This window comes from Ochotona curzoniae, unplaced genomic scaffold (genome assembly GCF_017591425.1).
Source record: "Ochotona curzoniae isolate NIBS_2020 unplaced genomic scaffold, NIBS_Ocur_1.0 contig_3520, whole genome shotgun sequence".
Classification (NCBI taxonomy): Eukaryota; Metazoa; Chordata; class Mammalia; order Lagomorpha; family Ochotonidae; genus Ochotona; species Ochotona curzoniae.
This window is the reverse complement of record NW_024465894.1, coordinates 14,468,179-14,491,709: the sequence shown is the minus strand read 5'-3', so window position 1 is coordinate 14,491,709 and position 23,531 is coordinate 14,468,179. Positions and strand designations below refer to the sequence as shown.

Below are 23,531 nucleotides of genomic sequence, written 5' to 3'. Positions count from 1 at the left end.
GAGGTAGCAGCAAGTCCTCACATAGGAAAATCATGTCACTCCCTGGGCACAGAAACTGGGCAGGCTGCCCTGATCTCATGCCCTAAGTGCCCTCTCAGGGCAGGTGCCACCACTCAAACTTCGTTATCGCAAGAGAAGTAAGAAAAATGGGCTGCCTGGCTCAAGTGCCTGCCAGTGTCCAGATTCTGAGGACAAAAATACAGAGACCTCACTAGAGCACAGGCATAAAATGTATGCTTTTGTTTCCACTAAATAATTTTAATGGGGGGAAAAAAGACTGAAGGACAAACCAAATTGAAAGAATCACTGTTAGAATAACTTTAATTTATCTTGCATTTTACAGAAGTCTATGAACGATTTTAAAAAAGCACCTCCTTACCCCATCATGTTTTTTCTGACAGTTGTTAAAGGAGGCAGTGAGTATGTCAACAGCTCACGCATCGGCATCTTGCAAGGATTTCAGCTCACCAACCACTCACCATAGAACTTGGTGACTTTTCTGTCTTGTTTTTAATACAATGGCTTATCCACTCTGATGGGAAAACCTGTCCAGTCAACTCTCCACAATACACTTTGCAAAACCAGTGGTGATTAGCAAATTAGTTAGCTTTGGCACGGAGCTGTGCTCGCTTGCCCGTGACAGCCTGGAAGCCAGTTTTGATACTGGCAACAGAGCATCGAGAATGACAAGTTTCGCACTGTAGGAAGTAGAGTCGGGTGTCCTTCTGCAGGATTGTGTCTGGTGATCGGCATGTGTGACAGGTGACGTATTCCTCTGCAGGAGAAGTAACACAGCGTTACCTGGTGCCTCTGGAATCTGCCTTCTCAAATACTAGAGTACTTCAAAGAAAGGTTTATGGAAAACAAAAGATATCTGGTGCACGAATTTCTTAAATGCATTTTCCCCATAATGTCCATTTTCTATTAACTTTCTGAAGAGGATCCATACACTCTGCACCAAAATAAATCTACCTGTAATTTAATTTTCCAAAATAATTACCTTCATACCTCTTTACAACTCCACTAAACCCAGGCTTACATAATTGTTTCTCTGGACATCATAACCAGCAACATACAGCTACTTTAAAAGGGTAAAAATTAAAGTGGTCCCTTTAATATAAAAACATGGCTTTTTTAAGAAAAAGACTCCAAATGCTGGAGGGTGCAGGAGGAGTCAGAGATGCTTACTCTTGGTTTTGAAAAGCAGGGAGGGAATCCAGCAGCCTCCGGATGGGAGCAGCTAAATACCAAATTATAAGCAATTAACGTAAGAGATGATCAGCTCACATCCAAACAAGACACACTTTACCTTGTTCTTCAGCTTAAGACCCAGCAGTCTTGGCCAGCTGGTCATTCTCAAAAATTGCAAACCTCCTCCTTGCATCCCTTGCACACTTCTGGCCCAATTTTCTGGCACTATCATTTCCTCAACTTTTAAATGCCAGCTTTTCTACACTCATTACAAATAATTCCTCAAAACATTGCAGTTTGATGAAAACAAACTGTGTACTTACTGATATATCTTCTCAAGACATTTTCTATTTGTTTCTGTTGGAATCTTCCTTTGATTACAAGTTGGTTATTACCATCTATAGAACCACTATGGGAAAAGAAACCACAAACACATGATTGATTTTTCATGTTTAATGAATTTAAAATGTATTTAACAGTGTAGGTTTTCATGACCTGCTGTTTCAACATACATTTCTAATTATAAGTAGGTGGTGCCTGATAACCCACCCATACTTCCTAATATTAAAACCCAATATCGGGGGCCAACACCCCTGGTGGGAGACCCAGAGGCTCTGGCCATTGCACCAATTTGGAGGATGAGCCAGCATATGCAGTTTAAAACAGGGAAAATAAAAAAAAGGAAAAATAAACAATTAGGCCTCTTTTTTTCTACCATTGTGAAAAAAAATTCTTCTGAGTATCTGAAACCTAACCTTTGCTTTTCAAAAAATACCAATTTCTGTCTGTTAACTGGCAGGAAACGGTAAGCAGGACAGTGTGTAGTACTCCTGCTCCACAGCAGGCCTGAGAGGAGACCGCTCTACCTGTTTCTGAGCAGCCAAGGTCTCCTAGAAGCTCACCTCAAGATTCTCAGTAATCTGCACTTCTAAAGAGGTCCTTATGAATTAGTCAACAATACTTTACATAAATGTGAATATGCAGGTTCTTACCTTGTACCCAATTCAGCCAATAAAAACGCAAGGAGATGTTTGGGCTGACGATGTAATCTAAAAGGAAAATAGAAAATGTAAGCCTCCTCATGTAAAAGTCCAAATATCTAAAAAACATTCATTGTCTTTGATCTATAGTTGCTTAGCTATTAGGTGAATTTAAGGGCACCACTGATAATTTTTAAATAAATTTGACTTAAACATGATACTATTACATTGTAATATCCATAAGAGTATAAATACACAAAAGCCAACTTCTAGTCTAGAAACAGGAAACAACTGTAAAGGGTAACATCTGCCTCTGGGAAGACAGGAGAAAAGGCTCGGTCAGAGATACAAGGACAGCCTTAATTAGCTGAAAAAACCCAACAGTTAAGCTGTGGCCTGTAGCACTGACATCCCATATGGGTGCCAGTTTGAGTCCTGGCTGTCCCACTTCTAATCTAACTCACTGCCAGTGTGCCTGAGGAAGCAATGAAGAGATCTGCAAGAAGCTAATGGTTTTGGAATGGCCCAGTCTTGGCTCTTTCAGTCATTTGGGGTGCAAACCAGCAGACAGAAGACCTTATTCTCTCTCCTCCTCTGTCTCTGTAACTCATCCTTTAAATAAATCCTTAAAGCCAGCATGTCCACAAATGGCAATACACACCAAACCCAGACAATGGATATGTAATGTCTTTTGCGCTAATCTTTGTATATTTTCTTGTCTTATGAGGTAATATAGCAGGTTAATGTTTTGCCTGCTAGCGCCAGCTCATGTCCTCACTGCTCACCTATGGCCTGGGAAAGCAGCCGATGATGGCCCAGGTGCATGGGCCCCTACATCTACATGTGACACACAAAAGCTCCAGAGTCCTGGTGTCAGCTGGGCCCAGCCCTGGTTATTCTGGCCATTTAGGGAAGTGAACCAGGGGATGAAGATTCTGTCTCTCTTCCTGCCTCTTGACTTTGCCTTTCAAATAAAAATCTTTACGGAAAAAGAAAAAAGGTGGTTGCTGAAGTTCTAAGGAAAATTTTGAAGCAACAAGATATTAAGGAAATATTAGAATGTAATGTGTATTTAAAACAACTATATATTAATTGGAAAGGCAGATACACAGAGAGGAGGAGAGACAGAGAGCAAGATATTCTGTCCACTGACTCACTCCCCAAATGAGCACAACAGCCAGATACTTCAGGGTCTCCCACACGGGTGCAGGGTCCCAAGGCTGGGCCATCCTCGACTGCTTTCCCAGGCCACAAGCAGGGAGCTGGATGGGAAGTGGGGCTGTCGGGATTAGAATTAGCACCATGGGATCCTGGCGCATGCAAGGTGAGGATTTTAGCTGCTAGGCTACCATGGTTGGGCTACCACATTTTAAGTATCCTCAATAATAGTATAGAGATTATATATAATTTTTCCATAAACTAGTGTTAAAATACAGCTTTTCTATAATAAACATATACTAATGTTGTAAGTCTAAATACTTTTAAGTAACACATGAGGTAACAGAAACAGGTGATTATTGCTGCGTGGTAGAATTCTGAGTGCTGCCATCTTGACTGTGGTCACCATTTTTTGTACAACAAGCTTGTCACTTATGGAATTTAAACACCAATAGTCCTTCTTTTTTAACTGTGGCAAAGTCTGCAATAATGACATTTAGTATCCTTAAGATGCCACTGAAGGTGTGGCAATTGGGAGACTCTGTATGAACCAACTTACAGTTTACAGATATCTGTGAAGTTGACAAAAGAAGTTTTCTTGGTTCCTACTCGGACAACCTGTGGAGGCTTCATGACGAACTTCCTTTTCTCCCCAGCAACCATATCTGGATTCTTCTCCCTCATGATGTTGAACACTCGATTCAGCAGCTACAGAAACAAAATGGCATTTGTGTACATTCTTAGCACCCGCAGGAATACTAAATTCCCACTTGAGCCACTTTTCTTTATCGTCCCTTTTCACTAAAATACCAAAGCAGAACTACGTGTTCTGGCAGCTGCTTGAGGGCATTACCACCCAGAATCAGGTCCATCATGGATCCTCAGCAACTCCTTAAAGTTAACTTAAGGTAGAAACCCCAATAATTCTGTTGTTTCTATAAGAAAGTACACCATCCACGGAAAACAAAGATTCAGGAGAACCCAAAACAAGTAAAACCCAGGCTAACCTGGCCTCAATTCCCAGGGAGCCCATACCTTATTAACTCCAGCTGGGGACATTTACCACAGTAAAGCACTCCTGCACTCTGGGCTGGCAGCTTCCCAGGCATGAGCTCTCTGCATCCAAACCCATTTGTATCTTAAAGTTTGGGAAATATCTATCATGCCTTTTTGTGAGCTCCAGTGAACAGCTCAGTGTGTTCCGACAACAGAATTTTGCCTTACCTCCTCGTAAGTGTAGTCTCTCTCTGAGCCTGCCCAAGCAGGGCCTGTCTGGTTACTGAAAGAGATTCCATCGTCTTTCTTGCTGTCTTCGTCTTCTAAAGCTACAGATAACAAAGACTAAAAATGAGGGCAGACCCTGCGACAATAACAAAATGGGGAGAGTGCAGATCTGGAGAAATGAAAGCTTCAAAGACTCTCTCCCACTAGTGCAATCCTGAACAACCTCAAAGAAAAAGGGACCAAGAACACTTCCCCTTTCCTTACAGCCTGACATATTAAGACTTCAGGAAGGAGTATGTAACTTTACTTCCATATTCACAAAAACTCACCTGTGCCTAAAGTGCATTTAGAAACTTTAACAGAACAAAACATTTTTTACCATTACTTAAATCAGTTGTAATGAATTTTCCAGGCCTGGACCAGCATGTAGCAATGTAATCATAATGGCCAAATTCTTTCCCTACCCACAGAAAATCTTTAACTGCCCATATTAAGTGAGGGATCATTTCCTGTTAGCCTCCATGATCATGAAGCAGGAGTAAGGGGTATGCATAGACACACTCCATCAAGGAAATCAGGACTGAAGACTTAGGTAATCTAAAAATGAGCCGTGATGGCCAGTGCTGTGGCACAGCAAGCTAAGCTGCCACCTGCACAGCTTGATGCCCAGGTGCTCTACTTCCAGTCAAGCTTCCTGATAACGATCATGCACCTGGTTACTTATGTAACCACAGGAGAGGCTTGGAAGAAGCTTCTGCCTCTCAGCTTTGGTCTGACCCAGCCCTAGCTGCTGCGGTGGCCATTTGGGGGAGTGAACCAGCAGATGAAAGCTCTCTCTGTCCCTATCCTCCATAACTCTGCCCTTTAACAATAAACAAATCTATGGTGCTGGCCTGATGGCTCAATGGCCTAATCTTTCCGCTGTAAGCATCAGCATCCCATATGGATGTTGGTTTGTGTCCCGGGTGCTCCACTTCCCATCCAGCTCCCTGTTTGTCTAGGAAAGCAGTGCAGCACGGCCCTGCATCCACATGGGAGACTTGGAAAAAGCTCCTGGCTCTGGATCAGCTCAGCTCTGGCCACTGTGGTCATCTGGGGAGTGAACCAGCAGGTGGAAGATCTTTCTATTGGTCTCTCCTTCTCTGTAGATCTGCTTTGCCAATAAAAATAAATAAATCTTTAAAAATACATATATTACCTTCATCCTTCTCTAGTATCTCATCCTCATCTGGGAACTTGACATTCTTCTTTTTCTTTTTTTTATTGCCAAGCATAATATCAAGGTCATCCTCTGGTTCAGCTGGTTCTTGAACATCACTTTCAATTTTAAGATCCTAAGAAATTGAAGTAATAGTTTCAATGTTTTGTACTGGTTTCTGGCAGGAGGAAATTCAAATACTAAAAAACTAAAGCTATAAACAAGAAACACTGTGAGAGGTGGGCTTCACTTGCTCACAGCGCTCTTGGCCATTTAAACTGAATTCCTCAAAACACTTTTGTGGAATCGCTCCCTCTTTTTTAATCCCTTTTTTCCCTCTTCAGCCTTGGGATCTTCTTATTTCCTATTGATGTTTCCAAACCAAGCTTCCATCAGTATCACCTGGAAAATCCTAAATATTCTGATTGACAAACTTAAGCATGGACAAAGTTGATAAATTTTCTAGAAAGAAGTTTCTAAGTGAATTTGATGCAGTTACTCACACTGAAGTCCAACAAATTACCAGTAAATGACATTCAATGGCCTGCAAAAATGGCTCACAGACCACAGGTAAGAGCTTAATTTACTACTGCCACCTTATAGAGACTGACTCAAGAACTGCTAATGCAAGGGACAAATAGGATATAAGGGTGAGGAACTGGGGGTGAGGACTGGAAGCCTAGGGCTGGCATCAGTCTGGACACTCTGTGCTGTGTGTTTACCCAGGACAGTTAAATCCCGTTACTTCAGTATAATCTGAGAGTTTCTTTCTCCAATTTCCCTATGACAGCAGGAAAAGAAGGAAACTCCTTTCTGAAGGATTTGAATTTTCCCTGAACTAAGATACCTCTGAAAGCAGAAGCATCACTTCAGCTCTGTAGCAATTAGCATACAATGCCTTACTCACCGTAATCTCAAATTCATCTACATCTACTAAATTAATCAGATCATCAAAATTGTGACAGTGCTTCTAAAACTCAATGAATTATTTCCTGCTGCATATGGCATATACTTTGCTTTGAGCAAATAAACTATCAAAAGATTGTATGAGGGAATCAAATGGAACACTGATGTATGTGAGCATGTGCAGTCTCACTCTTGTTCTGTGTATAAATACATATGCATAAAGTTGTGAGCATTCTGTGTTTTCTGAACAGATTGTGTTCTGCCAAAGCAATTCCTGGACAGCCTCTTTAAAACAATTTATCTTTAGCCAGGGCTGGTGCTTGCAGTATTGGTTTGAGTCCCAGCTGCCCTATTTTTGATCCAACTCCCAGCTAATGTGCCTGGGAAAGCAGCACAAGATAGCCCAACAGCATGGATCCCCGCCCCATATGGGGGACCTGGAGTAAGATCCTGGCTTTGGTCTAGTCCAGATCCGGCTGTTGTAGCCACCTGGGAAGTGAACCAACAGATAAAGATCTCTAGTTTTTGTAAACTCTGCCTTTCAAATAAATGTTCTGTTTTTTAAACAACTGTAGCTTTAGGCAGAAGAAGTTCAGCTTATCTCCCCATCTATCCTCCTTCTTACTTGATGCTTAGCGCTATCTCTACTGGAACTTAATCAAGAGTCAGAAGGTCTCAAGTGCAGAGATTTCCAAAGAAACCAGTGTTGAATGCTCTGCTTTGACTACAGGCCACATTATCATCACCACCACTCACCCACTATAGCCTAGGATTCACTCTTTGCTGCTCAAAGACACAAATTTAAGGCAACTAACAAAATTTAATGCAAGACACCATAGGAATATCTGCTCTGCAGGATTTCTCAGAACTCTCTTCTCTTAGCCAAAAACCTCAGTGTAATTGAGGACAAGCGGCATTTTATGACCCATTTATGGCACACAATCCAATATAAATGATCTAGCTTTATATTTCTTATGTTACAATCCCTTTAAGATATACTACCAGAACTAGCAGAGTGGCATTGCATCTTAAGCCTCTACCTGCAATGCCGGCATCCCATAGGGGTACCAGTTGGAGTCCCAGATGCTAAACTTTCAGTCCAGCTCCCTATTAACTGCTCCTGGGAAAGCAGCAAAAACACAGCCCAAGTGCTTGGACCCCTACATCATCTGCATGGGAGATCCAGAAACGGCTCTGGACTCCTGGGTTTGCCCTGGCCCAGCTGTACCCACTGTGGCGATTTGGTGAGTGAAGCAATGGATGGAAGATTCTTTCCTTCTCTCTCTGTAACTCTGAGTTTCAAATAAATGAAAAATAAATCTTAAAATAAAAATAAGATACACTGCCAAAGGGCTGGCAGTGTGATACAGCAAGTTAAGCGTGGCTTGTGACACTGGCATCCCGTATCAGAGCACCAGTTTAAGTACCAGCCCAGTTTCCTGCTAATGCACCCGACAGTACAGTGAAGGATGGCTAAGGGCTTGAGCCCCTGCCACCCATGTGGGAGACATGGAGGGGTTCAGTCCGGTTCAGACCCAGCTGTTATGGCCATGTGGTAAGCGAAGGAGCAGAAAAAAGACTGCCACGCTGCCTTTAAAATAAGCAAACCTAAAATAAAAAATAGATACATTCCCAAGAGAAACTACCGTTAACGGCGGTTAAGGACTTGACAGTAACAGTAAAGCCAGTAGCAAGAAGGACATCAGCCATTAACAACCCTTCAAGAGGTCGAATTTTACCTTCAATAAGAAAGCAATACTACCTTTACACCTTCTTCCGCTTCATCAATATCAAATATCTTTTTTGTTTTTTTCTTCTTTTTCTTTTGATTAAAGAAGTTCAAATCATCTAGATCATCAGAAGCATCTAAAAAGACAGGATTGAGGATTATCAATTTCTAAGAACCAGCAGATAAGCAGTTGGTTTTCTGCCACCCACACGGAAGCATGAACTGAGCTCCCAACTCCCAGGTTCAGTCTGGCCCAGCCAGCACAGCCCTGGCTGTTACCAGCTAACCAGTCAGCAGTGACTGCTGCAAGATCTCTGTTTCTCTGCCTTCTAAATAAAATACATGAAAACAATTCGCAGGAGACAAGGAATCTAATTATGAGTTACATCAACACATTTTAGTGATTAACCAACAGCTAAATGATAAATTAACAACTTCTAGTTAGGGGACCATGTTAAGAATATTTACTAATCTGCATAACATTCCACATTATTCCCAAGACATGGAGTTGTACACTTCCCATTTCCAAGACTCTAATCTGTCCCTCACATCTTGGCTTCAGCCCTGCTCAACTAGCTCAAAGTACAGCGTGAGTGCAAGCTTTCCCATGGGCCCGCTTGCACAGCTACCACTTCCATCTCAGGACAGTAAGTCTTCACAAGGCCTGTCCTTTCCCCTAATTGCGTTAAGAGTTCCCAGTGTGCTTGGAGAGTACCTTCTGCTCAACCCAGTGGAGGTCTTAGTTCCAGCTTGCGTTTCTATCTTCCTTGCACATACAGGGTGAGCCACATTCAACTAAATCCTATTGCCAGAGGCTCATTTGCTGAGTTAATCAATCATTCAAAACCTTATAACATTTTTTCATGTTCACTAAAATAAGACTGTACCATAAATATGCCTACCAATTAATTTATATCTATCACTAATGAGAAATAATGGATCTTGCTTTGCTCTGCCATGTTGTATACTGAAGATATTCTGGGCTCCTGCTGCTGCTGTTTCCAGGAATTCCTTATGAATTCATTCTGCCACATTACAACAGAAATGATTTAATTTATAAGCTTATTTTAAGCATGTAAGAGATCCTTAGCACCTGGCAGAAGCTCAATGAATGTCAGATCCTTTATTCCAGCAGTGTTTTATTTGATATAAATTACATTTACTGAATCACTTGCTTCTGATAGTTAAATTGCGTCTATGTTAGATCTCAGAAATAAGTGAAGTTTCTAATGTCAAAAACATTTGAGGTTAGGTTGTAATTTTAATCTCATAGAATTTCAGATTTGCCTGCCTACATTCAAATACAACCATCATTAAAACTGAAGAGATCTGACAGGTCCGACTGGAAAACCAGCCCTGAAATGATAAGGTTTCACCATCTCAGCAACTTATGAATTCCAGGGGCATGCTATAAGCCTATCACAAGTCGGCAAGGTCTAGAGTGTGTGGGCCCTGGTGACCTGGCCAGCTGTCCAGGCTCGCTCAGCCCATGCACGACACCAACAGGATGAAAGCTCCTAGCACAAGCGTGAGTTTGCAGCACTGCACCTTTCTTCCTGCTGTCCTCCTCATCAGCTTCCACATCTTTGTCCTCCGTTGGCTCTGGTTCTAATTCTTTTGTTTCTAAGGGCTGGGTCTCTTCTGTCTGAGTATCCCCTTCCTCATCGAGCATAAAAGGCTTCTTCTTCTTCTTCTTCTTCTTGCTCATAGTAGGATCGAAAATCATCTGTTTAAGACAGAAAAGAAAAAGCATCCAAGTGTTTTAGATAATGCTCACATTCCAAACAGCCGTTATCCGCAAAAGGCAAAGTCTTCAGAATGACAACACCGCAGAGGATTTTACAGTAACTATCCAACCTTCTGCCTACTAAACACACAGCAGGGAATACCAGATGCACATGTGGATGCCTCAGCACATGCGTGTATATTCCAATTTGCAAAATACAAGATACTACAATTTCACTTCTACAGGTTTACCTTGTGGGTTCCTGGGGAGATGCAACCTGAAGAAATGGGGCACAGTGCTCTCTTAGGGAACTGACAAAGCTTATTTCCAGGGTTCCAGTTTATATTCATTCAACAAAGCAACACTTGAAACGTAGTTTAGCTCAGACATCGGGTAAATGATCAGGTTTGATATACAACTCATGTCACATGTGTGTAAGCAGGGAGTTCCAGGAGAGCCAACAAGGCACCAGGATCAAAGCACCACTGGTGTGAGATAAGGAGCACTACTTTGAATTGGATAATAGGCTGACTAAGCACAGATGTTCGCCATATATCAGGGAAGCAGGAAAGCACATCCAAGGACTCACTAGGGGCAAGAGTACGCACTGGGCGAGAGGCCGTCCGTCTGCTCTTTCCTGGAACCTCTTCTTAACAGGATCCCACAGGCCTCTGCTGTCCCGGCTACCCCGCTGGATGTATCCGACAACTTTTAGTTTCATGAGCAAATCTGGACATTATGAATGAGTTATGGAATTTAGGGAGGGAACCTCAGAAATAATAGAAGCTCTACACCTCACCTTATAGGCGAGGAAATCCACGGGGGAAGCAGACATTGAGGTATAGCAGGCCAAGCCACCACTGGGCTCCTGGTTCCCACAGTGGAGTGCCTGGGATGAATCCCACTGACCTGGCTTCCTGCTAAAGTGTCTGGGAAAGAAAGATTTTTATGATGACCCAAGTGCTCGGGTTCCTTACACCTATAGAGACCACACTGAGTTACTGCCTCCTGGCTTCAGCCTGGGCTGGCCCTTACTGTGGACATCTAGGTACAAAAGCAGACAGTAACTCTCTTTTCCTTTCAAAACTAATACATTTTTTTAAAGTTCTCTTTACTATTACATATAGATAGATATATTTTAAAATATTTATTTATTTTCATTGGAAAGGCGGATATAGAGGAGGAGAGACAGAAAGATCTTCTGTCTGATGATTCACTTCCCAAGTGGCCACAACAGCTGGAGCTGAGCCAATCCAAAACCAAAAGCCAGGAGCCTCTTCCGGGTCTCCCACATGGGTGCAGGGTCCCAAGGCTTTGGGCTGTCCTCTGCTGCTTTCCCAGGCCACACGCAGGGAGCTGGATGGGAAGCAAGGCTGCCAGGATTAGAACCGGTGCCCATATGGGATCCCAGTGAGTGCAAGACAAGGACCTTAACCACTACTACATAAATTTTTACATATATTTTAAAATGTAGATGACATTTATTTAAATATCTGTAATAGAAAAGTTAACCCATAGACTGTACTTATCCATTGAAAAAAGCTACTCTAAACATACTTGTTTTGATACTCACACATAAAGGACAACATGCCTAATAGAGTAGGAAAAACATCTTTGAAGTTAAAGAGAATGGATTCAAATCCCAAGCAAATGGGATTTATGCCTTATCTATAAAAAGGAAAATGCCGGACACAGTGTGGTAGCCTAGCAGATGAAAGTCCCCACATTGCACATGCTGGGCTCCCAAATGGGTGCAGATTCTAATCCCGGCAGCCCCACTTCCCATTCAGCTTCCTGCTTGTGGCCTGGGAAAGTAGTCGAGGCCAGCCCAAAGCCTTGGGACCTTGCACTTTCGTGGGAGACCCAGAAGAAGCTCCTGGCTCCTGGCTTCGGATCGGCTTATGTCTGGCAGTTGCAGCTGCCTGGGGAATGAATCAGTGGACGGAAGATCTTCCTCTCCATATATCTGACTTTCCAATAATACATAAATAAATCTTAAAAAAAAAAAAAAAAGATGATGACACTGGGGCCCAGGGGCTAAATCCTTGTCTTACATGTACCGGTTCTTGTCCTGGCTGCTCCACTTCATCCATCTCCCTGCTTATGGCACAGGAAAGCAGTTGATGGCAGTCCAAAGCCTTTGTACCCTGCACCCGTGTGGGGGACCCAGAAGAAGCTCCTGGCTCCCAGTTTCAGGCTGATAAAGCTCTGGGCATTATGGCCATTTGGTGAGTAAATCAGCAGATGTAAGATCTTTCTGTTTCTCCTGCTTTCCATAAATCTGAGCTGCCTTTCTAATGAAAACAAATAAATCTTTTAAAAAAAAAAGTTTCAAGGGCTGGAATTTTGGTGTAGGAGGTACAGTTACCACCTGTTAGGCCAGCATCCAGCTGCTCCACCTTTAATCCAGCTCCCTGCTGACTTCCCTGGAAAAAGGCAAAGGAAGATGGGCTACAAGATGCGGTTTCTATAAACCACATGGGAAACTTAGAAGAAAATCCTGGCTTTGGTTAGCCCAGACTGGGCTAAGGTAGCCATTTGAAGAATGAAACATTAGAAGATTTTTCTGCCTGTCTCTTCCTCTCCCTGTACCTCTTTCATATAAGCATTTCCCCCTGAGCCCCATTCTAGAACCTGTCCACATTCTACCTGGCTTAAGCAGCATCTGCCCAATGATCTGCAGCAGGCTCTGGTCCAGATCGTAACTACTGGATTCAGATCCTGACTGGCTCACACCTGTGTCATCCCATGCCTCGTCTACAAAAAGGGAGTTGCTCAGCAGAACTGAAACTGAATTTCACCAAGTTGCTTACAAGATTTAGTGAGTAAATAAATACACCCTAGGCACAATGCCTGGCATGTGTTCTTGATGCATTTTCACAATTATAATTTGTATGAAAAGCTTTATAGTTCACAAAGCATGGCATCTCTAGATTCGTAGCACTAAAACATCAACAAGTCACCTAATTTCTTACACATAAAATACTCGAAATGTTCCATAGATTGGCTTACTACCCAGATGGCTGTCAGTGGCCATAACTGGACTGGTTAGGAGTCAGGAGCCAGGAGCTTCTTTTGGGTCTCCAGCATGACTGCAGGGGCTGCAGCAGTTGGTCCATCCTCTGCTGCTTTCTAAGTCACATCAGCAGGGAAGTAGACCAGAAGTGGGACAGCAGAACCTGAACTGTGCTCACACGGAGTGTTAACACTGCAGGTGCTGTTTTAACTGTCTAACCCACAGCTCCAGCCCCTCAACTTGTAATCTGTGTATGTCACAAGCATATTAAGGAAAATTTATTAGACTGAAACTCCAGTGCTGTCTGTAAAAGGTAACGCAGTTATTGTCTACACTCAGTACAGAAGCATTTGGGAAGCATACTAAAAGTTCTAAACAGTTTTAAAGTTATCAACTTGCCTTAAGCAATACAGACCAAAAAATGGGAGGGATCCTGAAATAATCAGGGCAGTCTTAGTTTCTAAAAAAACACTCAATTGTAGCCTGTAAAGGAAAATAAATGTGCCATAATCTGAAATTATTCACTCTCAATTACTGTCTCTGGATACTAACATACATTCATTCCCTCATTTTATTTATAAAACTTAACAATATAGTTTACTAAGATTTTTATATCTGCTTTCCAGATTATTCAATGACTGCACTGCACTAGCTCGCATCTGAGAAGCAAATAGTTGTTGACAGTGTACGTAGGACGATAAATTACAGCATCACCGGAGCTACTATTTTTCAGTCTACAACCAAATCATCCAAAGCATCAAGTTTCCACTTTTCACATTTCACCTTGTGCTGGAGAAGGCTAGGGAAGGGATGCCAGCTAACAGCACGCTGGTGAGTGCCTGGAGTGCTCTAGCAAGCAGGAAGTCTCCCACCCCTCCATCACACCAACCAAGACATCAACTTTAAGGCCAGCATTGTCATCACTGGATAGTAAGAATTTGGGAGAGTTGCCTTCTTTGTAGGCAGAGTTTTGTAAACTTCATCCAACATACATGTGGACATTAATTGGAAAAATTTTTAAAGTTTCTTTTGCAACCACATCCTAATGTTATACCCAATGTTCTGATAGCTTGTGAATGGCATCTGGAAGTACACAGGTCTTGGATGCTGACACTACTTTTTAAAAACACCCTGAGCAATACTAAATCCCTGCAAATGAAGGGCTTCCTTTCCTTTGCAAATGGCACCTGTATCTCCAGGACGCTGCTTTTTAAAAGATGATGGCTATACAAGGTTAAAGGTGGTTGCTATATTTTGGTCAGGCCCAAGCTTGTCAGGTTAGAAAAAAAAAAATGGTGCAATTTATAAATTACAAGTGAAGAAAATGCTAAAAATGTTTTTCTTTAAAAAAAAAAAAAAACAGTTTAGGAAAAAGAAAGTGCTTTTTAAAATAATAGGCTCTTTTAACCTCTCCCAGGCTGTACTACACTTCCAAACTGGGAAATCCCCAGCAGGTTATAAATCATTTTAATGTGATCCTCACAAGCCTGTAGTCAGAAAGTAAGGGACTGATTTAGGAACACTTACCTAGTCAGTAATCACTGAAGGAACTAGACAGAAACTATACTCTGGTCTCCATACTCACCTCTTATTCATAATCCCCTGACCAGGGCAGAAGCCACAGAGCTTTAGAATGCTAGTCCCATTAGTTGGTAGGAAATTTAACCATCCTGGGCCCTACCAAATGAAGTTGTTCTGGTAAACTGAATAATGGGATGCTCAAGGCTTTATGGGTTAAGTCTTGGGCTGGACCACTACTTCTTCCAGCTCTGACAAAATCCTTTCCAACCTTCTGCAGTGTACTAATACTCCACCTCTCAAAATCCAATCCCACCGCCAAAGGCTAAACCTTCAGCCTGCGAAGCCACTGCACTGACAGCCCTATTTCTAACGCCGGTGGCAACGAGCAGGTTTTGTTGCAAGTCCTTTGGTTTTTTTACTTTGCATTATAGTTCTATCTTTTCCTTTACTTCACTGAGTACTGTATCCTAGGAACCAAAGAAAATCCCAAAGTATTTCCTCCTCAGGAAGTACTGTATGTCTCAGAGTTTAAAACATGAGCAGAAACAAAACCAATATGAAGCAATGTCACTGCCAGAACTTTTTTTTTAAGCATGTATGCATGGATTACAGAATTGTTCTCGCACCAAATACATTCATCTTTTCATATCGTCTTCCATGAACCCATACAGTAGCTCAGAGCCTTGTCTACTACCAGGATCTCCAAGCAAGAGACCTCTACCTTCCTCTGGTCTCCTCTAGCCACCTGGATGGAAGCAATACACACAGATGTGAATGACACTTCCGGCTCCGCCACCATGGAGAATCCTCCCCTAGGCACGAGACAAGGCTTTTGAGTCCCAGTTTTCTCATCTCTAAGATGGGCCGGAGCTACATCACAGCGTTGCATGTGGGAGTCCCTTCTGGAAGTTATGTGAAGTTTTAACTGGCTCTTCAATGTCCGGTGTGAACTAGCCACTAGCGAGGTTTCGTCTTCACTCTGCCTTGGGAACAGCCTCGTGTGGGTGACCAGGCCTCGCCACAGCCTCAGGGCCGTCTCAGCATCACTGTGGGTCAAACTTACAGAGCCCGGAGTTCCCTCTCTCCCACCTCTCCAAGGCCGAGGAAATACAAATCCTTCATCAGCTTGGTTTTCTTAGGGCCTCGCAGGCGCTAAGCGCTGGCTCTCCCCACGTCGTTAAGGACTCTCAACATGGATTTCGTTGTAGATCGCTAGAGTTCACACGAATTAGGGCCAAATTTATTATTTTTTTTTAAAGAGATTTGTGAAAATTCGTCCTGGTCCAGGGACGATGGCAGAAAAGCCCTCAGCACTTCCTGCTCCCGTGGCCGGAGAAAGCTCGGAGAGCCTGTCTGCTGGCAAACTCTGGGAGGCGGGGGGATCTGAAGGATCTTCCAGTCCTAACTTTCCGACCCCTCGTCTTTTTCGGCAAGAACAAGGGCGAGGTTCCGGTCCGCACAAGCCAGCCTACAAAGTTTCTAACGAGCGCTCCCCCTGCCCACCACGACAAGGTGAGCGACGGCCACCGTGTCCGGCTGGGGGAATTAACTGGACTCTCGAGCCCCCTTAAGGCGAGGGCGACCCCAAACGTGTGGCCGTCCCAGTCCCCGGAACGCCGGCCCACGGGAGGAGGCCAGCTCTCAGCGCCGCCACCCGGCCTGGGGAGAGCGGGGTGCGGTCAGGCCTGCGGGTCGGGAGTCCTCGCCCGCTCCGTCGAGGCCGCCCTAGGCCGTGCTGCTGCCCACATGGCGGCGGCCGGCGGCTAGGCCGCAGGCCCCGGTCTCCCACACACCCGGCTGCGTTCCGTTTCCCGCCACAGCCCCAAGCCCCAGCGCCCAGCTCGGGTCCTTACCTCGTCCCCGGACATGGCTGCGTCTCGAGTGGGCTCGGCACGGACGGAAAGTCGGATGGGTCAGCCCCTGGGAACACACGACGGATCTGCTCCAAGCCGAGACCTCTCCCTCCACCACACCAGCCTCTTGCATCAGCGAAGGGAACGACTCCCCGCCCTCGGAACCAGCCTTGGAAGTGCGCCTGCGCAAAGCCCACCAAGGCGCATGCGTGAGGAAGAACCAGCAGAGCGGCGCCCCGCGTGGCGCGAGTTACCAGGCGACGCCGCGGCGCTTGGCATGCCGGGAATTGTAGTCGGCCACAAAGAGACGCGCGCTTGCGCTGCCGCAGCCTGGCGATTGGCGCGCGCCTGTCTGAGGCCGCCGTGGCCGGAAGGTTCGAGCGCGTGTGGTGACCCTAGCCGTGGGCTTGTGCTGGGTTGCACGTTGCTTGAGGCATGCGGTTCTCCTGTGTCGCTAGGTTGATTTCGGCGCCGTTCCTCCTGAGGTAGTGTAGTGAGTAAAACATTCAGTCTTGTGAACCCGCCGGGACTGGAGTTTCCACACGTCCCCGGGTGTTGTGCTTGAGGAGTTCTAAGTCGGCGCTGGAGGCGCTCGCCTCAGAGAGGGGTTTGTACTGTGAAATTTGACGTGTTCGTATTCTACTTGAAAGTCAAAACCAGAAGTCCCCATTCTGTCTTCAGAGTTTGAGGGAAGAAAGATGTTCCCCTGAGGAAAAACGCCGTGGCAGGCTGGCTGGCCGTCGGGACATCCTCGTTCAGGAATGCGTTCTCTTGCACCGTGTGGGGAGCGAGCTGTGCCGAGGGCTTCAGAGAAGCTCCCTCAGCGATTGCACAAAGTTGGGTTTACTGTCCCCCTGGAAAGATAGGAAGCCCTGAAGAAAGTGACGAAATCGACGCTTCTTGGGCAATTTGGGAGAGAGTTCAAGGAAGCTGGGCTTCTCTGCTTTGGATTCCTGCAGAAAGTGCAGGTATTTCTGTGATTGAGTATTTTAATAATCCGTCTGTGAAAGGGAGAAGAACCAAGCAGTTAGGGGCTGTGGTTGTAAAGAAGCAGGGGTCTTTCACACTAGAGGGGAGAGAGGGGAGTGTGTTCGTCTTTAGGGCAGCAATTCTTGTAACCAAACCCCATCCCAAAATAGCCTTTAAAGCAAACTTATTGTGTCCCATTATCTCTTCCTTAGTTTGAAACATTTAGCTTACAGTTCCTCTGTATAAAGTTACCTCTTTAGGTTAAGGAAATAGCACGACTGGTCCCATCTTGCAGAGGTCTCACTGTTGGCCTCTTGTCAGAGCTGCCAAGTGACCACAATGGCCGGTGCTGCGCCGATCCAAAGCCAGAAGCCAGGAACTTCCTCCAGGTCTCCCATGCAAGTGCAAGGTCCCAAGGCTTTGGGCCATCCTCGACTGCTTTCCCAGGCCACAAGCAGGGAGCTGGATGGGAAGCAAGGCTGCCGGGATTAGAACTGGCGCCCATATGGGATCCCGGCACATTCATGGTAAAGATTTTAGCTGCTAGGCCACTGTGCCGGATCCGACATTTCTTAATCTAAGCATTACAAGGTCATTACAAGGGCCTGGCGCAGTAACTAGTTGCTACAGTCCTTACTTTGCATGCCTGGCATCCCATATAGGCACTGGTTCATATCCCAGTTGCTCCACTTCCCATCCAGCTCCGTGCTTTGGCTTGGAAAAGCAGTAGAGGACAGCCCAAAGCCTTAGGACCCTGCACCCATGGGCAGGGAGGCAGCCCAGAAGAAGCTCCTGTCTCCTGGCTTCAGATCATCTCAGCTCCATCAGTTATGGTCACTTGGAAGTGAGCCAGTGGATGGAAGATCTTTCTGTCTCCTCTCCGTAGTTCTGTAGTTCTGACTTCTCAATAAAAATAAATACATTTGTAAACATCTAAGCGCTACAAATTCCTGTCTCCAAGAAGCTTTATATATTAATAAGGAACTCTTTATTAACCCTCTTTTCCAGATGAGGAAACTGCTCTTGTAACAATTAATAATAGTCTAGCACCATACAGTCAGTGAAACAGCAAAGCTGGGAATCCAAGCCAGGGAGATGCCAATATGCTTTTTAACACCTTGAGAATCTTAATTGGTACGAGTCCTGAACTGGCTGCCTCCAGACCTCATCACCATTAGCTATACCTGGGTTTTTCAGCACCAGCAGCACTATTAATATGTTGGGCAAGACAGTTCTTGTGTAGAGTGGTGTTCTGTGTATTGCTGATTGTCTAGCAGTATCCCTGGTCCATTCACTAGATGCCATTCATTATAACAACCTAAAATGTGGGCCTGGAGTGATGGCTGAGTAGTTAAATCCTCACTTGGCAAGTGCTAGCACCCTTATGAGTGATGATTCGTGTCCAGCTGCTCCCCACTTCCCATCCACTCCCTGTTTGTGGCCTGGGACAGCAGTCAAGGACACCCCAAGCCTTGGGGCCCTGCACCTACGTGGGAAGCCCAGGGGAAACTCCTGACGCCTGGCTTCAGATTGGCTCAGATCTGGCTGTTACAGCCATTTGGGGAGTGAATCAGTGGATGGAAGATCTCTTCGTCTCTCCTTTGTGTAAATCTGCCTTTTTAATAAAAATAAGTAAATATATTTTTTAAAAGCCCACTAAACCAAATTGTGTCCAGACATTGTCAAATGCTGCCTGGGAGGTACAGAATCAATGCTAGCTAGTTGAAACCCACTGATGGTTAGCATTTGTCTCTTTGGTATTTGAGACACGACAAATACCTGGAGGATAACAATATGTATCACCGAGTGGGGAGCCCTTAAGAGAAACTGTGGATTAAGTTTTTGAACAATTTGTTCTACTAGGAAAATGAAGAGAGAGAGAGAGAACAAAAAGAGGAAAGCCAAATAAAGTGGGGGAGGAGGAGGAGGAAAAGAAGTGATAGAGGAGATATGGAGGGGCGCATAAGGAATCAGGACATTTAGTTCTCCCTAACAACACTAACTCACGGGGCCCAGCATGATAGTCTAGTGGCTAAAGTCCTTGCCTTGCATGCACAGGGATCCCGTATGGATGCTGGTTCATATCCCAGCACCTCCACTTCCCACCTAGCTCCCTGTTTTGACCTGGAAAAGCAGTCAAGAACGGCCCAAAACCTTGGCACCCTGCACCTGTGTGGGAGATGTGGAAGAGGCTCCTGGCTCCTTGCTTTGGATTGGCTGAGCTGCAGCTATCAAGGCCACTTAGGGAGTGAAGCAGCAGGTGGAAGATCTTTCTCTCTGACTCTTCTCTGTAAATCTAACTCTCCAATAAAAACAAGTAAATCCTAAAAAAAAAAAAACTAGCTCACACCAACAAAATGAAGTTGTAGTATGGGGCCTTGGCATTGTTTCATGTAAGTTAAGCCTCTGCCTGCAACACCAGCATCCCCTATGGGCACATGTTCAAGTCATAGATGTTACACTTGTGATCCAGCACCTGCCTATAAACCTGGGAAAGCAAATAATGGACCAAGTGCTTGGACCTCTACACCCATTCAGGAGACAGAAGACGCTCCAGGCTCCTGGCTTTGGCCAGGCCTAGCCCTGTGTGTTGTAGCCATTGGGAGTAGGGTAGGAGGATGGACAGGAGAGGAGGTTGGGTAGGGGGTGTGAACCAGCAGATAGAAGATTCCTCTGTATATCCTAACTCTGCCTTTCAGAGAAACAAAATAATGATTTTTTTAAATGATCACTTTGTGAAAATATGTATTTTTCTTCACAGTATACTGTCAATTATAACCTTCCTGATGTAACAACTTGCAAAAAGTCTTCAGAGATTTCAGGTGTCCTTCAATGAAGTAGTTTGTTTTCTAGGGGAAACCAAGACACTCTAAGGAAGTAGCAAAATATTCATCCTATAATAGCTAAATTCATCCAGATTTTTCAAGAGATGAGTACTAATTAACATCAGCACAAATAATCACTTATTTTTCTTTTTCAAACAAAAATTATTTGTATTTATTGAAAAGGCAGATATACAAAGAGAAGGAGAGACAGAAAGATCTTTCACCTGCTGGTTCATTCCCCCAAGTGGCTGCAACAAGCAGGAGCCAAGTTGTTCCAAAACCAGGAGCCAGGAACCTCTTCCAGGTTTCCCACGCAAGTGCAGGGTCCCAAGGCTTTGGGCCATCCTGGACTGCTTTCCCAGGCCACAAGCAGGAGCTGGATGGGAAGCAGAGCAGCCAGGACAGGAACCACTACCCATTTGGGATCCCAGCGCATGCAAGGTGAGGATTTAGCCACTTGGCTATTCTGCTAGGTCCCATGTCTACTTTTTTTTTTTTTAAGATTTATTTTATCATTATTATTTTTTTTATTGGAAAGGCAGATATACAGAGAGGAGAGACAGAGAGGAAGATCTTCCGTCCGATGATTCACTCCCTAAGTGAGCACAACGGCCGATGCTATGCTGATCCGAAGCCAGGAGCCTCTTCCGGGTCTCCCACACGGGTGCAGGGTCCCAAAGCTTTGGGCTGTCCTCTGCTGCCTTCCCGGGCCACAGGCAGGGAGCTGGAAGAGAAGCGGGGCTGCCGGGATTAGAACTGGCGCCCATATGGGATCCTGGGCGTGCAAGGCGAGGACCTTAACCACTTGCGCCACTGCGCCAGGCCCCCATGTCTACTTTCATAAATTTTTTCTTGTAGAACTATCTGCAAAACACATAGGGATTTCTTAATTTTCTTCTCATACCAGTGAAGGAAATCACTGTGATTTTCCTGTTTTACAGATGTAGAAGCCAGTTATGGAGTCTACAAAAAGAAATCTAGAACCAGAGTCCTGGAATCTTCCTTCTGACACATTGATTATGCTGAGCACCATTCCAGATCTCCAGCTGCCTAACTGTAAGCAAATGATGATAAACTTCTAATTACGTATTAAATTGTATGTGTCTATTATTCTCAGAATATTCCATAGTTTCTTAAGCCAATTTAATATTGTGTGGTAGGTATTTTAATTAGTGACAATACTTGAACTAGAACCCAGAGCTCATGATGCTTAGTCCAGTACTCCTTCTAATGTTTGATATTTAACTTGTTTTTTATTTTATTTTTTTAATAACAATTGTATGGTTGATCAGAGTGGGAAGGATCAAGGTTTAGGGAATACTGGGTGAACTCATTGCTTCCAAATTTGCTATTTCTTCTTGTTGTTTCTGGGGAGACAAAGGGGGAAATCACTCATGAGTTTCCACATGTCCCAGTACCCAGAGATGAGGAACCGCCACCTTATATCAGCCCAGTTGATATTCAACTTATAGAAAGATAATTAAAGTATATACTATTTTCTACAATGGGAAACTCAGATCTGTTCAACCCTTTTTATCAGTACTTTTAAGAGTTAGCTTGACCTAATTGCTTGACCTCCTACATCTTAGTGGTAGTGCCAGAAGCTTCTGAATTCTGACTAGCATGATCCAGTCTAACTGTTGCAAACACTGAATGGAAAATCAATTTCTCTCTCCTTTTCTCTCCCTTCCTCATTTCTCTCTATAGCTGTGCCTTTCAAAGAAAGTAAATCTTTTTTTTTTAAGTGAGCTTTTATTCATGGCAAGCATTAATATATTTGGATTGATGTAAATGGACAAGAGACAGTGAGACCGTCCCCAAAGAAGTCTTACTTGGGATTGCCCTTTGAGAATTAAACTGGTAGAATGAATTCTCAATTATTATAATTATTAAGTTTAGTCATATAGAGAAATGACTTAAGAGGGTAACGATGTCATTGGGATATAGGAATCACCAGTTCTAAGCAAATTGATCAACAAATGCCATTTCTGTAAGCATCATTATGTCAGCAATTCCCAAATTCATATTAGTAATCCAAACCTCTTTGAGTTTCAGCTTCACTTTCTACATTTTTTTGTTGCAGTTATTGTGCTTAAAACAGAACTTTGTGTACTTTCCACAAGTAATTTCTGTTGGAAGGCAGTGGAGGACGGCCCGAAGCCTTGGGACCTCGCGCGCACATGGGAGACCTGAAAGAAACTCCTGGCTGCTGGCTTCGATAGGCTCAGCTCTGGCCATTGCAGCCACTTGGGTTGTGAACCAGTGGACAGAGGATCTATCTCTCCTTCTCTCTATAAATCTGCCTTTCCAATAAAATTAATAAATTTTTAAAAACAAAAGAAGATTTATTTATTTGGAAAACAGAGTGGCAAAGGAAAGGAGAGAAAAAAAATATATATATATATATAAAGTGCACACAGCACTTTGTTAGGTAATGTGTCAAGAGATCAGAATTTTTTTCTTTCAGTTTTCCGTGCCTTGCTACATGGCATCCCTACAGGCATTTAACAGAGGAAATAATGAAGGAAAATATTCAGATTTGGGGGACTTTCCTGGCTCTTCTATCACACAGGGGACGATAACTAAACCTAGTACCCTCATGCAGAGCCTAATTCAACATTCCACCAATTATTTTGTCACTGCTTCCTTTCATCTTGTGCTGCTTGTATCTTTGTCATTTTGCTACTTTTCTTTGGGATTTTTGAGGAACAATTAGGCAAGGGGGAGTTAGGAATAGGAGGATACAAGGAAGGGACAGCTGCATATTGGTTTCCAGCTAGTTAAGAAGGGGCTGGTTGGAGTCACTGTGCTTATTTCATCTAGTTACATGTTTAATTCATATCACCTTTCTAGTTCTGAATCTGAAGCTGGAATCTAGTTGGCCAGCAATACTATACACTTCAGGGATTTATTGTAGCCAAGTGGGCTTTAGTATTTGCTGCCATGAACTTCCCTAAAGAAAAGTCCTTGGGATAATAGTGGTCATTAAGGTTTTATTTATTGGAGAAGCAAATGACCTCAGGAGTCCAGTGATTAAAACGCTGAGTAACTCACTATGACACTCCCTAAATTCAGTGAGTTGGTTTTAGTACTAACAAAAGGCAGAGCAAGGATACTTTAAGACAGGGAGGCTAGAAGACTAGAGCTTAATCCACATTCAAGGCTTTTACTCTCTTATTGGATAAATTATGCACTACACCTCAAAATATCTTTAGGTGCCACTCCTCTTCATAGC

General features: G+C 44.0%; 1 protein-coding gene across 2 annotated transcripts; it reads right to left on the bottom strand.

The window, feature by feature from the left end:
* Positions 1-303: 303 nt before the first annotated feature.
* Positions 304-16,691, bottom strand: EIF2S2 (eukaryotic translation initiation factor 2 subunit beta). 2 transcript variants are annotated; one of them, XM_040981617.1, is made up of 9 exons: positions 16,503-16,691; positions 9,935-10,112; positions 8,420-8,523; positions 5,752-5,887; positions 4,554-4,654; positions 3,889-4,037; positions 2,184-2,240; positions 1,515-1,600; positions 304-775 (listed from the first exon to the last, which is right to left on the bottom strand). In XM_040981617.1, exons 1-9 carry the CDS (start codon positions 16,515-16,517, stop codon positions 600-602), a joined length of 1,002 nt encoding a protein of 333 aa, XP_040837551.1. In that variant the 5' UTR covers positions 16,518-16,691; the 3' UTR covers positions 304-599. The 2 variants fall into 2 exon arrangements, with proteins under 2 accessions (XP_040837551.1, XP_040837552.1); XM_040981618.1 differs by lacking the exon at positions 2,184-2,240.
* Between the last annotated feature and the right edge of the window lie 6,840 nt (positions 16,692-23,531).